Source organism: Argiope bruennichi, chromosome 7 (genome assembly GCF_947563725.1).
Source record: "Argiope bruennichi chromosome 7, qqArgBrue1.1, whole genome shotgun sequence".
Classification (NCBI taxonomy): Eukaryota; Metazoa; Arthropoda; class Arachnida; order Araneae; family Araneidae; genus Argiope; species Argiope bruennichi.
In genome coordinates this window covers 75,110,201-75,125,145 of record NC_079157.1, presented here as the reverse complement: position 1 = coordinate 75,125,145, position 14,945 = coordinate 75,110,201, and the positions used below count along the sequence as shown (strand labels likewise).

General features: G+C 26.4%; 1 protein-coding gene across 2 annotated transcripts in view; it reads right to left on the bottom strand.

Moving 5' to 3' along the window:
- LOC129975246 (rho GTPase-activating protein 18-like) overlaps positions 1–14,945 on the bottom strand; it is a 329,739-nt gene that overhangs the window by 25,289 nt on the left and 289,505 nt on the right. For both annotated transcript variants that reach the window (XM_056088284.1, XM_056088286.1), the window contains exons 9-12: positions 8,200–8,291; positions 3,541–3,618; positions 812–983; positions 620–702 (exon numbers count right to left, since the gene is read on the bottom strand). In XM_056088284.1, the coding sequence (XP_055944259.1) occupies positions 620–702; positions 812–983; positions 3,541–3,618; positions 8,200–8,291 (425 nt within the window). The remainder of the gene's footprint in view (positions 1–619; positions 703–811; positions 984–3,540; positions 3,619–8,199; positions 8,292–14,945) is intronic.

The following is a 14,945-nucleotide window of genomic DNA, read 5'->3' as shown; positions in this document are numbered from 1 at the left end:
TAAATTTACAACTTTATATTATTATCTAATTATTAAAAAAAATCATGTAATAGAAAAAGTGAAAATATGCTTATTTTGATTAAAGTTTAATTTTTCAATGGTCTCCTCTAAATGTTAAACAGAATTTTAAAAATTATACTTACAGCTCTAATCTTTAGTAATACAATAAACGTTAGGTAATATAAATCCTCAATCAGGAAAACATTATAAAGTAACCATATTTATTTCACCGACCAATTCCAACCACCAATCAATAACATTTCATTAAAAAATGAAATATGATGTTACATTAAAAAAATGAAATATTATTTTTGATATAAAAAAATTGCTTCATGAAATCTTTTTTTTTTTTTTTTTTTTTTTTTGTAAATAATTTTTCTGGCGACAAAAAATATCACACAATTATAAAATCCTATATAAATTAAATGATATTCTATTTTTAAAAATAAATAATATGTATCATGTTCATGAGCATTGATTTTTTTTCTGTTATGGTTCTAATAAAATATATATATCCTCCACTTTATACAACTAAAAGTACACTTGACTCCACTTGTTCTAATATAATATTTAAAAACGAAAAATTCATTTTTAAAACAAACAAAATAAAAATTCCTACTTGTAAAAGCTCTCTGTGTGAATCAGGCAATGCTAACACAAGTAAATTCAAGGTATTTATTTGATCTTGAACATTGGGTATATCTAGAAGAAAAGATGAAAATATTCAGTATTATTCAATGAATATAATTGAATACACATTTAATTATATTCATTTATTTATATGTTAAAGAATGAAAAGAAGATATGTTACTTGGCACTTGTAGGAAAGAATCCATATGACTATTAGTGAGTAATGGCTCCGGTAGATGGCGCACAAGTTGTTTCAGTAGAACACTGACGTCATGAACAGACGATTGCCGAATAAGATTTTCGACCAATGTGGGCGATGTTACATAGTTTTTCTCTATTTCAGCTTTCAAAATCTGAACAAATAAATGATTAAGAGAACTAAGAATTGCCTGCTAATTTTATATCTCTGAAAAAATTTCATTTGCATTAAATATATGTTTCAATTTTAAAACATGTATCAATTCTAAAAATTTACACTTGATGAGAAATTTTCGTCATATACTTTTAAAGTCTTGTATTATATGAAAATTCCATTTGAATTTCAGCGAATGATTCAAAGGTTAATAAATTTATTAAATCCTTATAGAAGTTATGTGTGAAAATAAACTTAATTTTAATCACAAAAGTATGAAATTATAAATCAAATTCAACGATATATCATAGAAGACATTAAATTACAAACTTGTTAAGAATAATGGTTCAATTCTCAAATGCATATAGAAAGAAAGAAGTATACACATTTATATATATATATTTACAACAAAGTTATTTTCACCATTTGTACATTTCTCATTTATACGTCGTTTGCATTTATACCATCTTTATGACATTCTCGAATAATAAAGCATTTCGTTTATACGATGTTAATTTCGATTATACGTCGAAGTGCGTAGTGAAAAAAACAAAGAAAAGGAAACTGGAAACTTGTGAAAGCTGAGATGTCGTTCGAGATGAATGTGAGCTGTGATACCGATATCTTAACTTCAAAATTGATGAATTAATAGAAGACAAAAAATCTGGTGCTAATTTAAATAGCAAAAAAGAACGTTAATAAGTTATTCCTTCCTTCATTAAAGACAAAAGAAAACCATTTAAAAACTCAAATGTCGTTTTCATCATCTGACTTGAGCTCAAAATACATGATCGCAAAATACCCCCCATGTTGCTTAAAACTGGATGTTAAAATAACTAAATTAAAACCATTGAAAAACTATGAATTTTTACTTGCAAAATGCTAGAGAAAAAACATCAATAAGTTTAAGTCGATTCATAATTCTATACTTAATATTCCCAGACAGTCACCACATTAGACGATGAATAAAGTTTTTGAAAAAATTTTACACTTATTTGAATAAGAAATAAAGAAATATATACGTAAATAAAGAAATATATAATTATTATTAGCACTAAATATTTTCCGATATCTACACGACGTTCCTCGATATTCTGAAGGCCGAGCAATATTGTGGGGATATCGTAACAATGTCATTCAACATTTCGTGCTAATAGGGTATATAACAGGGTTGGTCATTTTTTAAATAAATGTTAAATCTTAATATCTGTTTACTCTTCCTAATAGTATGAAACAATATCTTAGTATAATTCGTATTATAAATAACAAACTAGTACTTACTTTAAAATTAATACTTTTAAAGGAATCTGAATTAACAGTATGGAATTGATCATTATTAAAATTGTTCAATACAATTTCGATTTCATTACATAGATTTTTATCCATATGGGGTTTTACGTTAATCACTGGAAACAAGTTTAAATAGTGTTTTATTGCATTCTTTTCATACCTTCACAATTTACTACAAATTTCATTGAAATCTCCTCGATTTATAATCCTAATTATCTGAAATTTAAGTAGTTTGCATTTCGACATTATCGAAGGATAAATAGCTTTTATTCTATTATAATAATAATTGGATTTAGAAACTGAATCATCTTATAGCAGGTTAGAAAGTTCATATTTGTTAAACATATTCTCATTAATATGCAAATATTAAATTGACTAACATCGAGGTAAAATTCACTAAAACTTTAAACCTAATTCTCAAGGAAGTTTATTATATAACTAGAGACTTCGAGAATCTTAAGATATTAATGATACCACAGAAGGCATATGCTTATACAGAGAAAATATATTTAAATATAAAGTAAATTTATGAGAAGCTAATCTCTAAATATCTAGTGTCGTACTAAATTTGATGTTACATGCTTGGATCATACGATTAATTATAAATTACTATCTGATAATTTTAAGATACAAAATAAAGTGGTGTATCCAATCAATTCGTAACTATATAGTAATATAGTATGCCCAATCAATTAGTAAATATGTAGTAATTATAATATGCTCAATAAATTAGTAACTATATAGTAATGTACTATGACCAATCAATTAGTTACTATGTGTTATTTCGTACCATGTCAATGGCCTCAAGGTAGAAAGTCGAAATTTTCAATTTTAAAAATTTGAGAATAACTTCCTTCCTGTATTGTGCATATTTCATACGGATTTGATAAAAATTGTATATTTATATAAACAGCATACAGACATTTATATATATTGCGAGAGACAGATAAATGCAAAAATGAAAAATAAAAAAAAATGGAAAAAAAATTCAAAGTAATTTATTAAGTTTTTAAATTCTTTAAGTTTATTGCTAAAATTTTATAATTCGTTATTAAATTTTTGAACACATCTACGCATAAAAGAAAATCACTGTTAAAAAGAAGTAAAATATATCATGAAAACACGGTGGAAAATATTTTCTGCAATATCCGCAAAATCGACATGTTTTCTTTAGCTAGACCATGTTTTCTACCCAACAACAGAAGCGACAACAAAATTAGCTAAAAAACAAGGGCAAAAATACCAAAGAGAAAAAGATAAAAGCATACCTGCACTTTTTGTACTGAACCAGCAAGTCGCATTAAACCTTCTTCTCGCAAGCCGTTGCTATGGAGATGATGAAGAATCTACAAAAATTTACGAATTGAATTACAGAACGGGAAAAAAAGCTTAAAAGCCTTAAGATATAGAGATCAAAATAGAAAATGTAAATAAATAATAAAAAGGAAAGATAGATTTACCAACTTGAAAGAAAAAAAGACAATAGAAGCTACCTTATTATTAAAATATGCCTCTCACAGTTATTGAAAATCTAATTACTTTTTATTCTAGTTCAAGACTGATTTCAATCTTTTCGAAAAGCTGATTATTGACAGTGAATATAAAAAGAAAACATTTGATTGTCATTCTTAAATAGAAAAGATTGAATCTAATATGCGTTTTTTTCAGTTATTTATTATTCTAAAAGAAGTGGAGAAATAATTTGTTTTCAGAAGTGGAGCTTCCTTTCTTTTACTTCTAATTTTTTCGCTGATAATATTTTCTTCTAAGTGAGGAAGGAATTGTTTTTCATTTCGGATAAACAGGTAGCTTTGGTTTGTTAAAGAATCAAAAATTTATCTAAAAATTCATTTTCCTTTAAAAGAAAACCAAGTAAAATGTAATGAATAGTTACAATTTAAAATGGAAGTAATGTTTTCTGAAATTGTTCAATTTTAAGTAATTTCGACATTTATTACCGTAGAGCTAAGTTTATTCATTGGAGTTTTAAAAATTAAAAGAAATATAAAACATAGTCAGAAAAATAAACCCATATATAACGCAATAATCTGTATTTATTAAATTCATAAATTTTATTTTCATGATCTTAATATTTTAATTAAAATTCCTCTTTTAATAACGTAAAAAGTTTTTTTTGGTTGACAGATAAAATAAGTACATTGATTACAGAAATAAAGAGAAACGTTAGAGTCAATTTACTCATTTAAAATTGAAGCAATAGTACATCTGATGTAGCAGACATGTAAAAAATCTTTTTATTAGGTAGACAAAAAAAGTATCATTGCAGTGTTACCATAATAAACTCGGAATCAAACTATTTATTAGTTATTTCATTGAATGCAAAAATGTTTTCACGTCTACATTTTGTGCTAAAACAAAACCACGAGCAAACCTGGCGATCATCGAATATATACATGACGCAGAAAGTAAGCGGCATCTGAAAGTAATGCATGAATTTTCAATTAGAAATCAACGACAAATGGTTATGGCTTTCCAAAAAGAGTACTTCATCAAAAGCAGTGGAGCATGAGAGAGTAAGTGCTGCTCATAAATAAAGCACAAGATTTATCACCAAGAGAGGCAAATATATCAAAATTTTGGGTTCATCATCCACAGCTAGAAGAAATATCTTTAATTTGCTACCAAGTTCCTCAGAAGAATAAAAATTCGATGGGAAATGATAAACCCAGCTTCACTTTTATCTAATAGGATGAATGTTGCAAAAGTGGTGGAAAGGTTTTCTCGGATGAAATTGGTGTTGAGAAATTCTATAGCGAATTTTTTCTTCACAGAGAAGGCGCACTGAAGTAATGGTTTTTAGATTTCTGTTGAAAGTTTGGTAAAGGTGACCATTAAAGGCATGTTTAGAAGTCATAAGCTTTCATAAGAAATAAAAATTAGATGAATCGGAGTAGTCGTTAGAAGTGAGAGGCTGGCTTTATAGCTTTACAAATTCTTTTAACTATGTAAATTGAAATCAAGCCAATAATTTTTCCTAAGATTTAAAACATATTTTATTAATAGTTACATCACTTGTATAAAACGAGACTATTTTACAAAAAAGTTATTGCTGAAATATATAATATTGCTCATGACACCGTGGAAGATCTGGATTTGACAATAACATCATGAATAAGAAAAGTGTGGGAACTGCTGATTAAAATCATTGTAAATTATTATTTTTAAATAAGTTAATTCTACCAATTAATTCTAATTAATTCTACCATAGTTTTTAATGCACTTTCACATCAGTCATCAAATTTCAATTCTAATCATCTAGATTTGAATCAAAATCAATTACATGTGACTAATTACTAATATGTGAGGGCATTCCAATTTAAAATTTTTTTAAGAATAATACAAAAAGAAAATCCATATTTAGAATTACCATCAATAATTTATAATAATTTTTGATGAGAGACAGATTTGATAATAATTTATAATTTAAGATATATTTCAGTGTAATTATAATGTTCCAGGAAACACTTCTCAAAAACAATGGCGGATTTCTAACTAGGTAGGAAATCCGCCATTGTTGGGAGGATGGCGAAAACAAGTTACGTGGAACATTTCCTTTTTCTAGTTGTCATTTAAATAAGTTGTAAAAAAACAAATTCTATTAATTATAAAATATTATAATAACATTAACAAGTACAAATACTCAGGTTATTACATGCTCCATTGAATTCCTTTGGTTTTTAGAATATTTAGAAGAACCAAAAGTTTACTTCAATAATATATATAAATGTGAACGCAGAGCAATTTGGAGTCGTAACAAATAGATAAAAACAAATACGTTTTGACCAGCTTATTGAGACAGGAGTTTCGAACTGTGGATTGCTTAGAGCTGCAAGGTACTTAAATCCGGCAATACTCAAATAAGAAAAAAAATTCTGATGGAGAAATTGCTTAAGAACTCACAACAAACATTTATTTTGAAACCGGAAAGGATTATTTTCAACTTTTTAGGGCTTCACGAAAAAACACTGCTATCGAAAGTAAGATTGATTATTTAGGGGATACTGGCATTGATTTCGCTGTCCAGACGTAGCCAGAAATAAAACGAGCATTGCCAATACATCTGACAAAATTTATCACACAATAGAATGTAAAAAAAAGAATATTTAGAGGGACGATTCGTTTGTTGTGTGCAGAAAAAAAATTATCCATGAAGTGAGACAAATAAGTAATTTTATATTTTGCAGAATCAATTTTTAAACAGTTTTTAAGATGTAATTTTTAAAAAAATGTATGAAATAAAAATGAAAATAATCAGAATAATAGAGGCTTTTTAGTTATTGTTTCAAAACTAATTATGATAGATTGAAATGCTTACAAAAATTTCTTACTGTTCTTTTCATAATATCATGAATTCCTGATTGTATGCGAAATTAGGTGGGAACATAACAGTAGAAAATCGCCAAACTTGTCAAATAAAAAAAAGCACAAATCGCCAAATACACTCAGTAGTGAACGTTTTTTTATTTACTGTAATAAGTGTCCGTAAATAATTATGATAAACAACAGTAGATTTAAATATGATTTACTTTTTTAACAAAAAAAATATGGTTAATTGTGTTTGTGTGTGTTTATTTGTATATTTAAACACCTATTTTTATTTTCAATTGAAACGTTTTAACCACATTTTGGGTTTAAAACCAGCGGATAGCAGAGGTTTTACTTTGAAAAAATACTCCGTACCACCAATTCAAATGATCTTTAGGATTAAAAAAATAAGTAAAATTTTGTAAAATATGAGTGACTGCTGTGACATCTCGAACACGGAGTAAAACCTGTAAGAAGTTGCACACGGAAAAGCCGTGATTTTAATAAAGAGTAATTTTTAATAAGTTGTACACAACTCAATCTTCAAAAAAGTTTAGAGAGACACCCAAATAAATAATTCGAGAATAACTTTCATTATATACGAATGGAATATTTAAGTGATAATCGTTTTATAAAATTATGAAAATATGAGAAATAAATTGATTAGTGCTATGAAAGACGAGTGTTTTTCTCAAATATTGGCTGTCATGTCTATATAATTTAAAAGAAAATAATTTAAATAAATTTATCAGTTGCATAAATTTAAAACAAAAGCTGTAATTTCACATGCGAATATGAAATATTTCTTTAATCGAAGCCAAAATAGGAAAATGGGTGTATGGTAGAGAGCTTCAACTCAGTAGTTCCTTACTTCCGAAAAAACTTAGCAGTAATAAGAGGCATATTATTTACAGTTACTTAATAAACTAGAAAATACCATTTGACTCTTAATTAAATCATCTTAGTAAAAATTGGCCTTAAAATATGTGGAAAAATAATTTAAAAAGTAAAGAATATAAATAAATAAAGAATCTCGTTTAAAAGAGTTTTGTTTTCTTACAAGTGAAAATTACAAAAAAAAAAAAAAAAAAAAAAAAATATCTGATAGAAAATTTACAAATAAATAGTTTTTGAAATGCGAAAATATTTTTGAAAGATTTAACTTTCGGATACTAACACAGCTTACCTTAAATAACAAGGATCAAAATTACTCATTTATTAATTGAGCCAAACGAGTTCAGTTATTGCGGTTAGTAAAAAAATTGCGGATTTATAAAATGAAAAATTTTAGAGATATTATTCAAGAGATATTTTTAATCACTTTTTATGTAGACAAAGATATCCAAAATCAATTAAAAACAACTAAATAAAAACTAAGATTACAGCATTATATTTGGATTGAAAATAAATATTTAAAAAATCAATAACGAAACAAAATCACATTGTGTATTTAATTTTATTTCCACCATTCCACTACAAAACAGATATTAGCTTTAATTTCTTGAATGCGAAAATTATAAAATAACTCGTTCTTTAGTAAAACTGAGAAAGAGGGAAACAATTTAAATGATATTACAAAAATTATTGAAGAAAATACTCACCCATTGGAAAATAAGAGGAACTTTTAAACCAGGACACCGTCTTCGGTCTAGCTCAAGTAAGCTACTCAAAGACGCGCCAAAGACGACACTATCTGAAATAAAATAACAATCAGAACAGCATAACAAATAGAATAAATGTATTCAAAGAATACGAATAAAGATATCAAATTAAAAGGCGCGATAAATATATGTAGAAGTTACATAAATCTGTAAGAATATAAACGAACAAATTTATAAGAATTTTTTTAACAAATTGTAACTGAAAGGAATAACAGACGATTTTATTGTTTTCCTATTTGGGAAAGGACGCTTAGATTTTTCAAAAGCGGAAATTACATTTTATCGTTTGCGTGATCTATTATATTTGTTTCTTTTTATTCTCGAACTAGATTTGTTAAACGATAGATAATGAAACACTAAACCTAATACGTCTCATTGTTATGCAAACACCATAAGCGTTAAAGAAAGAATAAAACAGATTTAAATGGGAAAACAGAATAATGGAATGTTTAAATTAATAAGCGAGTACAAATAGAAGAAAAATAATAACATTTGTAATGACGCTTTGCTGTATATCGTGGTTGTTTCGAAGTTTTAAAACAATGATTCATTTGTTTCATTTTTTATTGTTTTAACATCCCATTTAGAATATTCTTTAACCCTAATTAAAAACACCGTTTCTAGAATAAATTAAACAAGAATAGAATATTAGCGAATCAATTTATAGATTAAATTCGAATAGATATGCAAAAAAATATATGTGCAAATAATTAATTTGATACTTCAAACATATTTTCAATTAAATAAATGAAAATTTATCAAGCGGTCTTTTTTTATCCGTAAATTATTCTTTTTTATATCGAAAGATGAAATAATAATTTTAACTAAACTAATACACTATTGTTGGATACGTGAGTGGCATCTTACTTATCAGTAAGACAATATCTCGAATGTTTAAGACGTCATCTTTTGAACTTTCGCTGCAATTTTTTTTACGTCATCTTTGTTATGAACGTATTGTCATTTATTTACTTCATTTGGGAGTTAATATTTTTATTAATTCGATTGATGTTTGTAACTAAATCCATCCAAGTTAGTTTTTCTAAAACTTTAAATTAGATTTTTCAATTAATTAAAAAGTTATTTAAATTTTAACGCTTATTCTCATTAACAGTGGTGTACGTTATAGTACAAAAATTCGTTTTATTTCAATTCAAAAAATTTATTAAAAAAGTTATTCAGTGACAACAATATTATTTCATTGTAACTTTTTCTTATGCTTAACTTTTTGTGCCTATAATTTTTACAAATTTTACTATAAAATGATTGATTAAACAGAATTTAACAATTCTATCAAAATGCTCAATTTTTGATTCTTCAGTTAAGTAAACTACAGAATCAGTTTTCATAGTATAGCATTTCATTTAAAAACCAAATAAATTCATAATTCAAAAATATTTGATTTTATAATTGTTATTTTAGGCTGGAATTTTATTTCTTTAATTATGGGATGTAGAAATTGTTGCACACATAATGGAACGGCTGATGTAATCAAGCTAGACAAAGAAGGAACAGGCGTCCCAACCCTAAAAAGTTTCCTTCTATATTCAGATTTCTTTTTTCAACTTTCTCGAATACGAAACATGCAAAAAAAAAAATTGTGATCATAAAAAAAATTCGGAATTTGAGATTTTGATGAATTTCCACTTTAAGATCTGACAGAGTTCAAAAAACACATTTTTAGAACTATCTCCGTCTGTATCTATAAACACTCTTAACTCAAAAATATTTTAAATTAGCTTTATACGAATTTCAAATTTAGCCATAAAACCACATTTATAGATTTCGATAAATCTCTAACGAAATCCAAAGATGAAGGTTTAATTTGTCCGGCTGTCGAAGTATAAGTGAATGCGACAACTATAATACGTAAGGTGCTAAGTGGGTAAAATTTGGTATTCAGGTTTAGTATGTACAATTTAGTTTCTAAACAGATTTTCAACCAGACATGTCAAAAGACTGCTATCCTTCCGTCTGTATTTTTATGTCCTGTACACGCAACAAGGAAGTAATCGCCAAAGATCACACGATATATTTGCCAAAAAATAGCAGCTAGATGCAGGGCAAAAATCATGTTTCTTAACTACTTTTCGCCAATGCCATGTAAGTCATTCGGGAACTTATGTATTAACGCCACTGCAGCGACAGATTTGGCGAGTTTTGTGCTAATGCGCCAATAAAGAACTTAATCTGTAGCTGCGGTGGCGTTGAATTTTGAAAGTGATTGGCGGCACTTAAATACCGCCAAATCTGTAGCTGTGATGGCGTTAATACATAAGTACCGTCATTCGTAATGTTACTTTAAGTCCATAATTGTATGTGGGTGGAGGAGAAGGAAAACTTTATTAGGGAGTATGTGAGAAAGAGAGTTAGAGCTGGTTTCTAAAATAAAGTGCTTATTGGCTAATACATTATCCACAAATTGCATTATGTGACATGTTTCAATGAAACCCATGCTACACAATCAAAAGAATAGATCATAGAGGATCTGCAGCCATAAATTTTCAAAGTTGGTACTTCTTGAGTAATAAATACTGAAATAAGAAAATCATTTTCAAAATTAAAATTCGATTTTTAAATCAAAAATTAATGTAAATTTTACGATTTTTTTCTCAATAATTTCAAAGCATGTTATCACAAAAAAAATCCCTTTTTATATCATTTCAAAATTTAAAAATAAGAAGAGTTTTTCAGTCATATTGCTCTTATTTCTGTACAATTTTTTTCTTTAAATACATTTTTAGAATATTTTAAGCGTATATTACAACAATACTTTCCGTTATTTTAATTACTGCATTAAAATACAAGCGTACTGAAACGTTATATTATATATATATATATATATATATATATATATATATATATATATATATATATATAGGGTATATTTGGTATAAAGCTAGGAGAATCTCTGACTTTAATCAATCAATTAAATTGACAAGACTTTTAATAACGTTATATATATATGCAATTATATTTTTATTAACACATATCGTTTTCGATGTATGAAACATATGAATTAAGAGTTTAAAAACAGCAGAAAAGTGGTGCATACGTTGCCATAGTAACGAATTATTCCTGTTTCCCGGACGATATATTATAACTTTTTAATATTATGAGTACAAAAATTTATTTTTTATTGCTTCTCATTCATTATTTTTTCAGAATCGTTCAGAATATATTTCATTAAAAATTCTTTTTTTTTCTGAACAATTTTCTCTGTAAAATCTTTTGAATATTGTTTCTAAGTCCATTCTTTGGGAAGCTATAATATATTTTACAGAATAAATAGTAATGCTACTTTCCGTCTTTAAATACAATTTTGCCAAATTCTAAAATTTGGCAGATTTTTTTTTTCGAAAAACATTACAAATTACAATTTAAAGCATATTTTTTTGTTCAAATTTAGGTATGCTAATTTTTAATATGCTCTGTAGTTCCTAAATTACGGAATAAGCAATCTGTTTATTTAGAACTATTATAGAGTTATTTTAATGCATGACAATATAGAAAGAATTAAAAATCGCATGTTACTTACTAGTCGAACTCGGTATTTGAAAACTGGATATGAATATATGTCATTTGGGTTTAGTTGAGAAAATAAAAAATATATTTCTTAAGCTGTCTCTAAAATTTTGAACAAATTAGTTTATAAGCTTCTAAATTAGATGATTTTTGCTTTGTAATTTTTTACCCCGCCCCCCAATTTTTTTAAAAACATTTTGGAGTATTAATTTTCCATTTTTTAAAAAACCTTAAAATTAAAATTTGATTTTAAAAAAGATTTTTTTTTCAATCTATTTATTAAAAAATTCAAAACTCTCTCTATTTAACAACGTTTTTCAAAAACTTCAACCTGAATATTGCCATACGCTTTAAAATATTTTTCAGCAAAATTAACAACTACATATTTCTTAACCAAATTATGAGTCTACTAGTTAATTTAAAACAAAATTTGTACTTCACTCTCGAAAAGTTGGTGTGAAAATTTTAACTAAGAAGCATAAAAAATTCATATTCTCTAGAGATAAATAACCATACATTACAGAACTCAACATAATCTCTAAACAGCAATAGCACTAGCCAAAGAGCTTAAAATTTCCACAATCCCAAAACGACGTGAAAATTACCAGGAATATTATTACAAGACCGCGAATTACTCACCTTCTCCATTTTATCGTTCTAGTTTTCATTCCTAAAATTAGCATTTCAAGACCTACACGTCATAATAACCTTTCTAAGTGCCTGTTTTATGTCGGGTAAGCTCATATCCAGCAATTAGAAAGACTATTACGGCTCATGGCTCGTTGAATCCGAAAGCAAAGATCCCACTTGTGACAGCAGATGTCCTGAGTTGGAAGCAACTTCGTCGCAAAACAGAATTAGTTTGGACACATCGCATGAAAATGCATGTTTAGATAGATATACGTGATTTGTCGCAGGCTTAAATGGAATTTATGATCGTCTGCACAAAATGGGAATGTTTTCTGCATAACTGTGTTAAGAAAAAAGATAGAGGAAGTTTTGAGAGTTGTGTTGTGGGTTTAGTTGCAACATTCCGCTTTTAATTATTCCCGATAGGGTTTCGGTTGATAGTAAGATTGGAAGTTATTTTGCTCTCACGGTAGTTGTGAGAACATTTTATAAAAATGAAATATTAGACTTGATTCTGATATTTAAATCAAAACTGGAGTATACCGTTGACTTTAAGTTTTCGTTAATGACTATTTGTAAAAAGCGAATCCTATTGAAATTTTTTAAAAAATTGTCATACATAAAAAGAAAAAAATTCTACGAATGCAGCGAAAAAACAAATCAGAAATACACGATAGATTTTCTCATTCTAACATGTTTAATGTAAAATTATTCACAATGTATTTTTCGCTTGTTAATCGTTTAAGTATCGTGCAATTGCTGATCTAAAAGTCATAAGTAATTCTTTAGATTTCTTAAATGCTTCTTCAAATACCAACATTTTTTTTTCAAATTTGTTTAAAAAATGAGTATAAAAAGAGAAAAAAAGAACAGCACGACCATAATACACTTATAAGAGCAAACGATTTGAATGATAAAAAAATAATAAATATATTAATGAGTTTTTATAAAATTATTTTTAATTGTATGGCTTCATTGACGATATTGGATTTTATTTTTTGAAAATTATTTTGTTTAATTTTTTTCAAAATCGTTTTATTTTATTTTTGCTGAAGTAAGGCATCAGAAAATACGAAGCAAATTTCAATATGTTCTTTTATTATCATGTTTTTCAAATCTGCAATAGAAATTTATAATTTTTGTGTTTCCATTTTATATTTTTTTTTAGAAACATAAAAATGTGAATACTGACCTATGATTGGAAATAAAAGATTCATTTCATTATTACTTTGCAAAGTAATTTTAATGAAGTCTTGTTTTGGTCATTGATGTAATTAAAAATATTTGAGAAAACTATTAAAATAGAATATTCCTAATATAGAATACATGAAGTCCATAAGAGATTGAATATAATTTAAAATAGAGGTAAATTCCAAAATACATGTTACAGTAAGAATTTAGAAAATGGCTAAATTATGTTGATAAACACGATATTTAAAAATTCTAATTTTTAAAAGTTTAACTTAAAATGTAATCATTTTTAGCATCTATAATCTCACTAAAAAAGATAATAAATCATATTCTTTAGCTGCTTTCTTTATCATTTATTTCCTTGATTGTATTTTCTGTACTGGGATTAATACCTACTTTAGGTAGTATTAAATTGAGTTAATTGAAATTCTTTAAAAAAATTCAATTGAAGGCTTTTAAATCTTTCTTTTAAAAATCTTCAGAAAATTTGATATAAACTGAATAAACTGAAAATAACTGATAAAAATAACTGAATAAACTGATAAAAACTGAAATAAAAAAAATTAATTTATGAAAAATATTTTTTAAAAAACGCAGATATTAATCGTACAAGTAGAATAGTACAGAATTCCATCATTGACTAGCGATGGAGGATTTATAAATTTATTTATTTCAAATCATTGGCAATTATTATTAACTTATTCAATTAGTCATAATACATTTTGAAAAAGTAAAAAAGGAAAGAGACATTGCACGGAAATTAAAAAACATAATTTTGAATGATATAATGGTATAAAATTATATAAAATGGTATATAATAAAATGGGATAAATTGTTCAGAAATTATTGCGGAAAAACTGCAGAGTTTCAATTAATTTCTAATTAGATGAATTTTAAATTAATTTTTGCAGTTTTAAAAGTTTGCAGTGCTTTTTCTTTTGACTTAAGTAATAATCTCAAAAATTTTGATTGAATTTGTCACAGATGTAAAGAAGAAAATGTGGAGCATACATATTTAGCCAAAATGACCTTTATATACATTAACCCTTTAAAGGGCCATTTTTTTTCTAGTCATATTATGTTAAAATATTTTTAGGCTTGAAATTAGAATAAGAAAAGAGATTCATTTAGCTTATTAGATAAATTTAATTTGTTTAATTAATTCATTTGGTTCATTAATAACTAAGAACAAATCAAAACACATCATTTTGTGTGAGATAAAGAACTAAAGCATCTAAGTTTCTGTCTTTCTAAAAAAAATGTGTCAGAACTGATGCCAACCTACATAAATTCATACAAAGATTGATAAATTGGGTGGGAAGCATACTTTTCACGGCCCT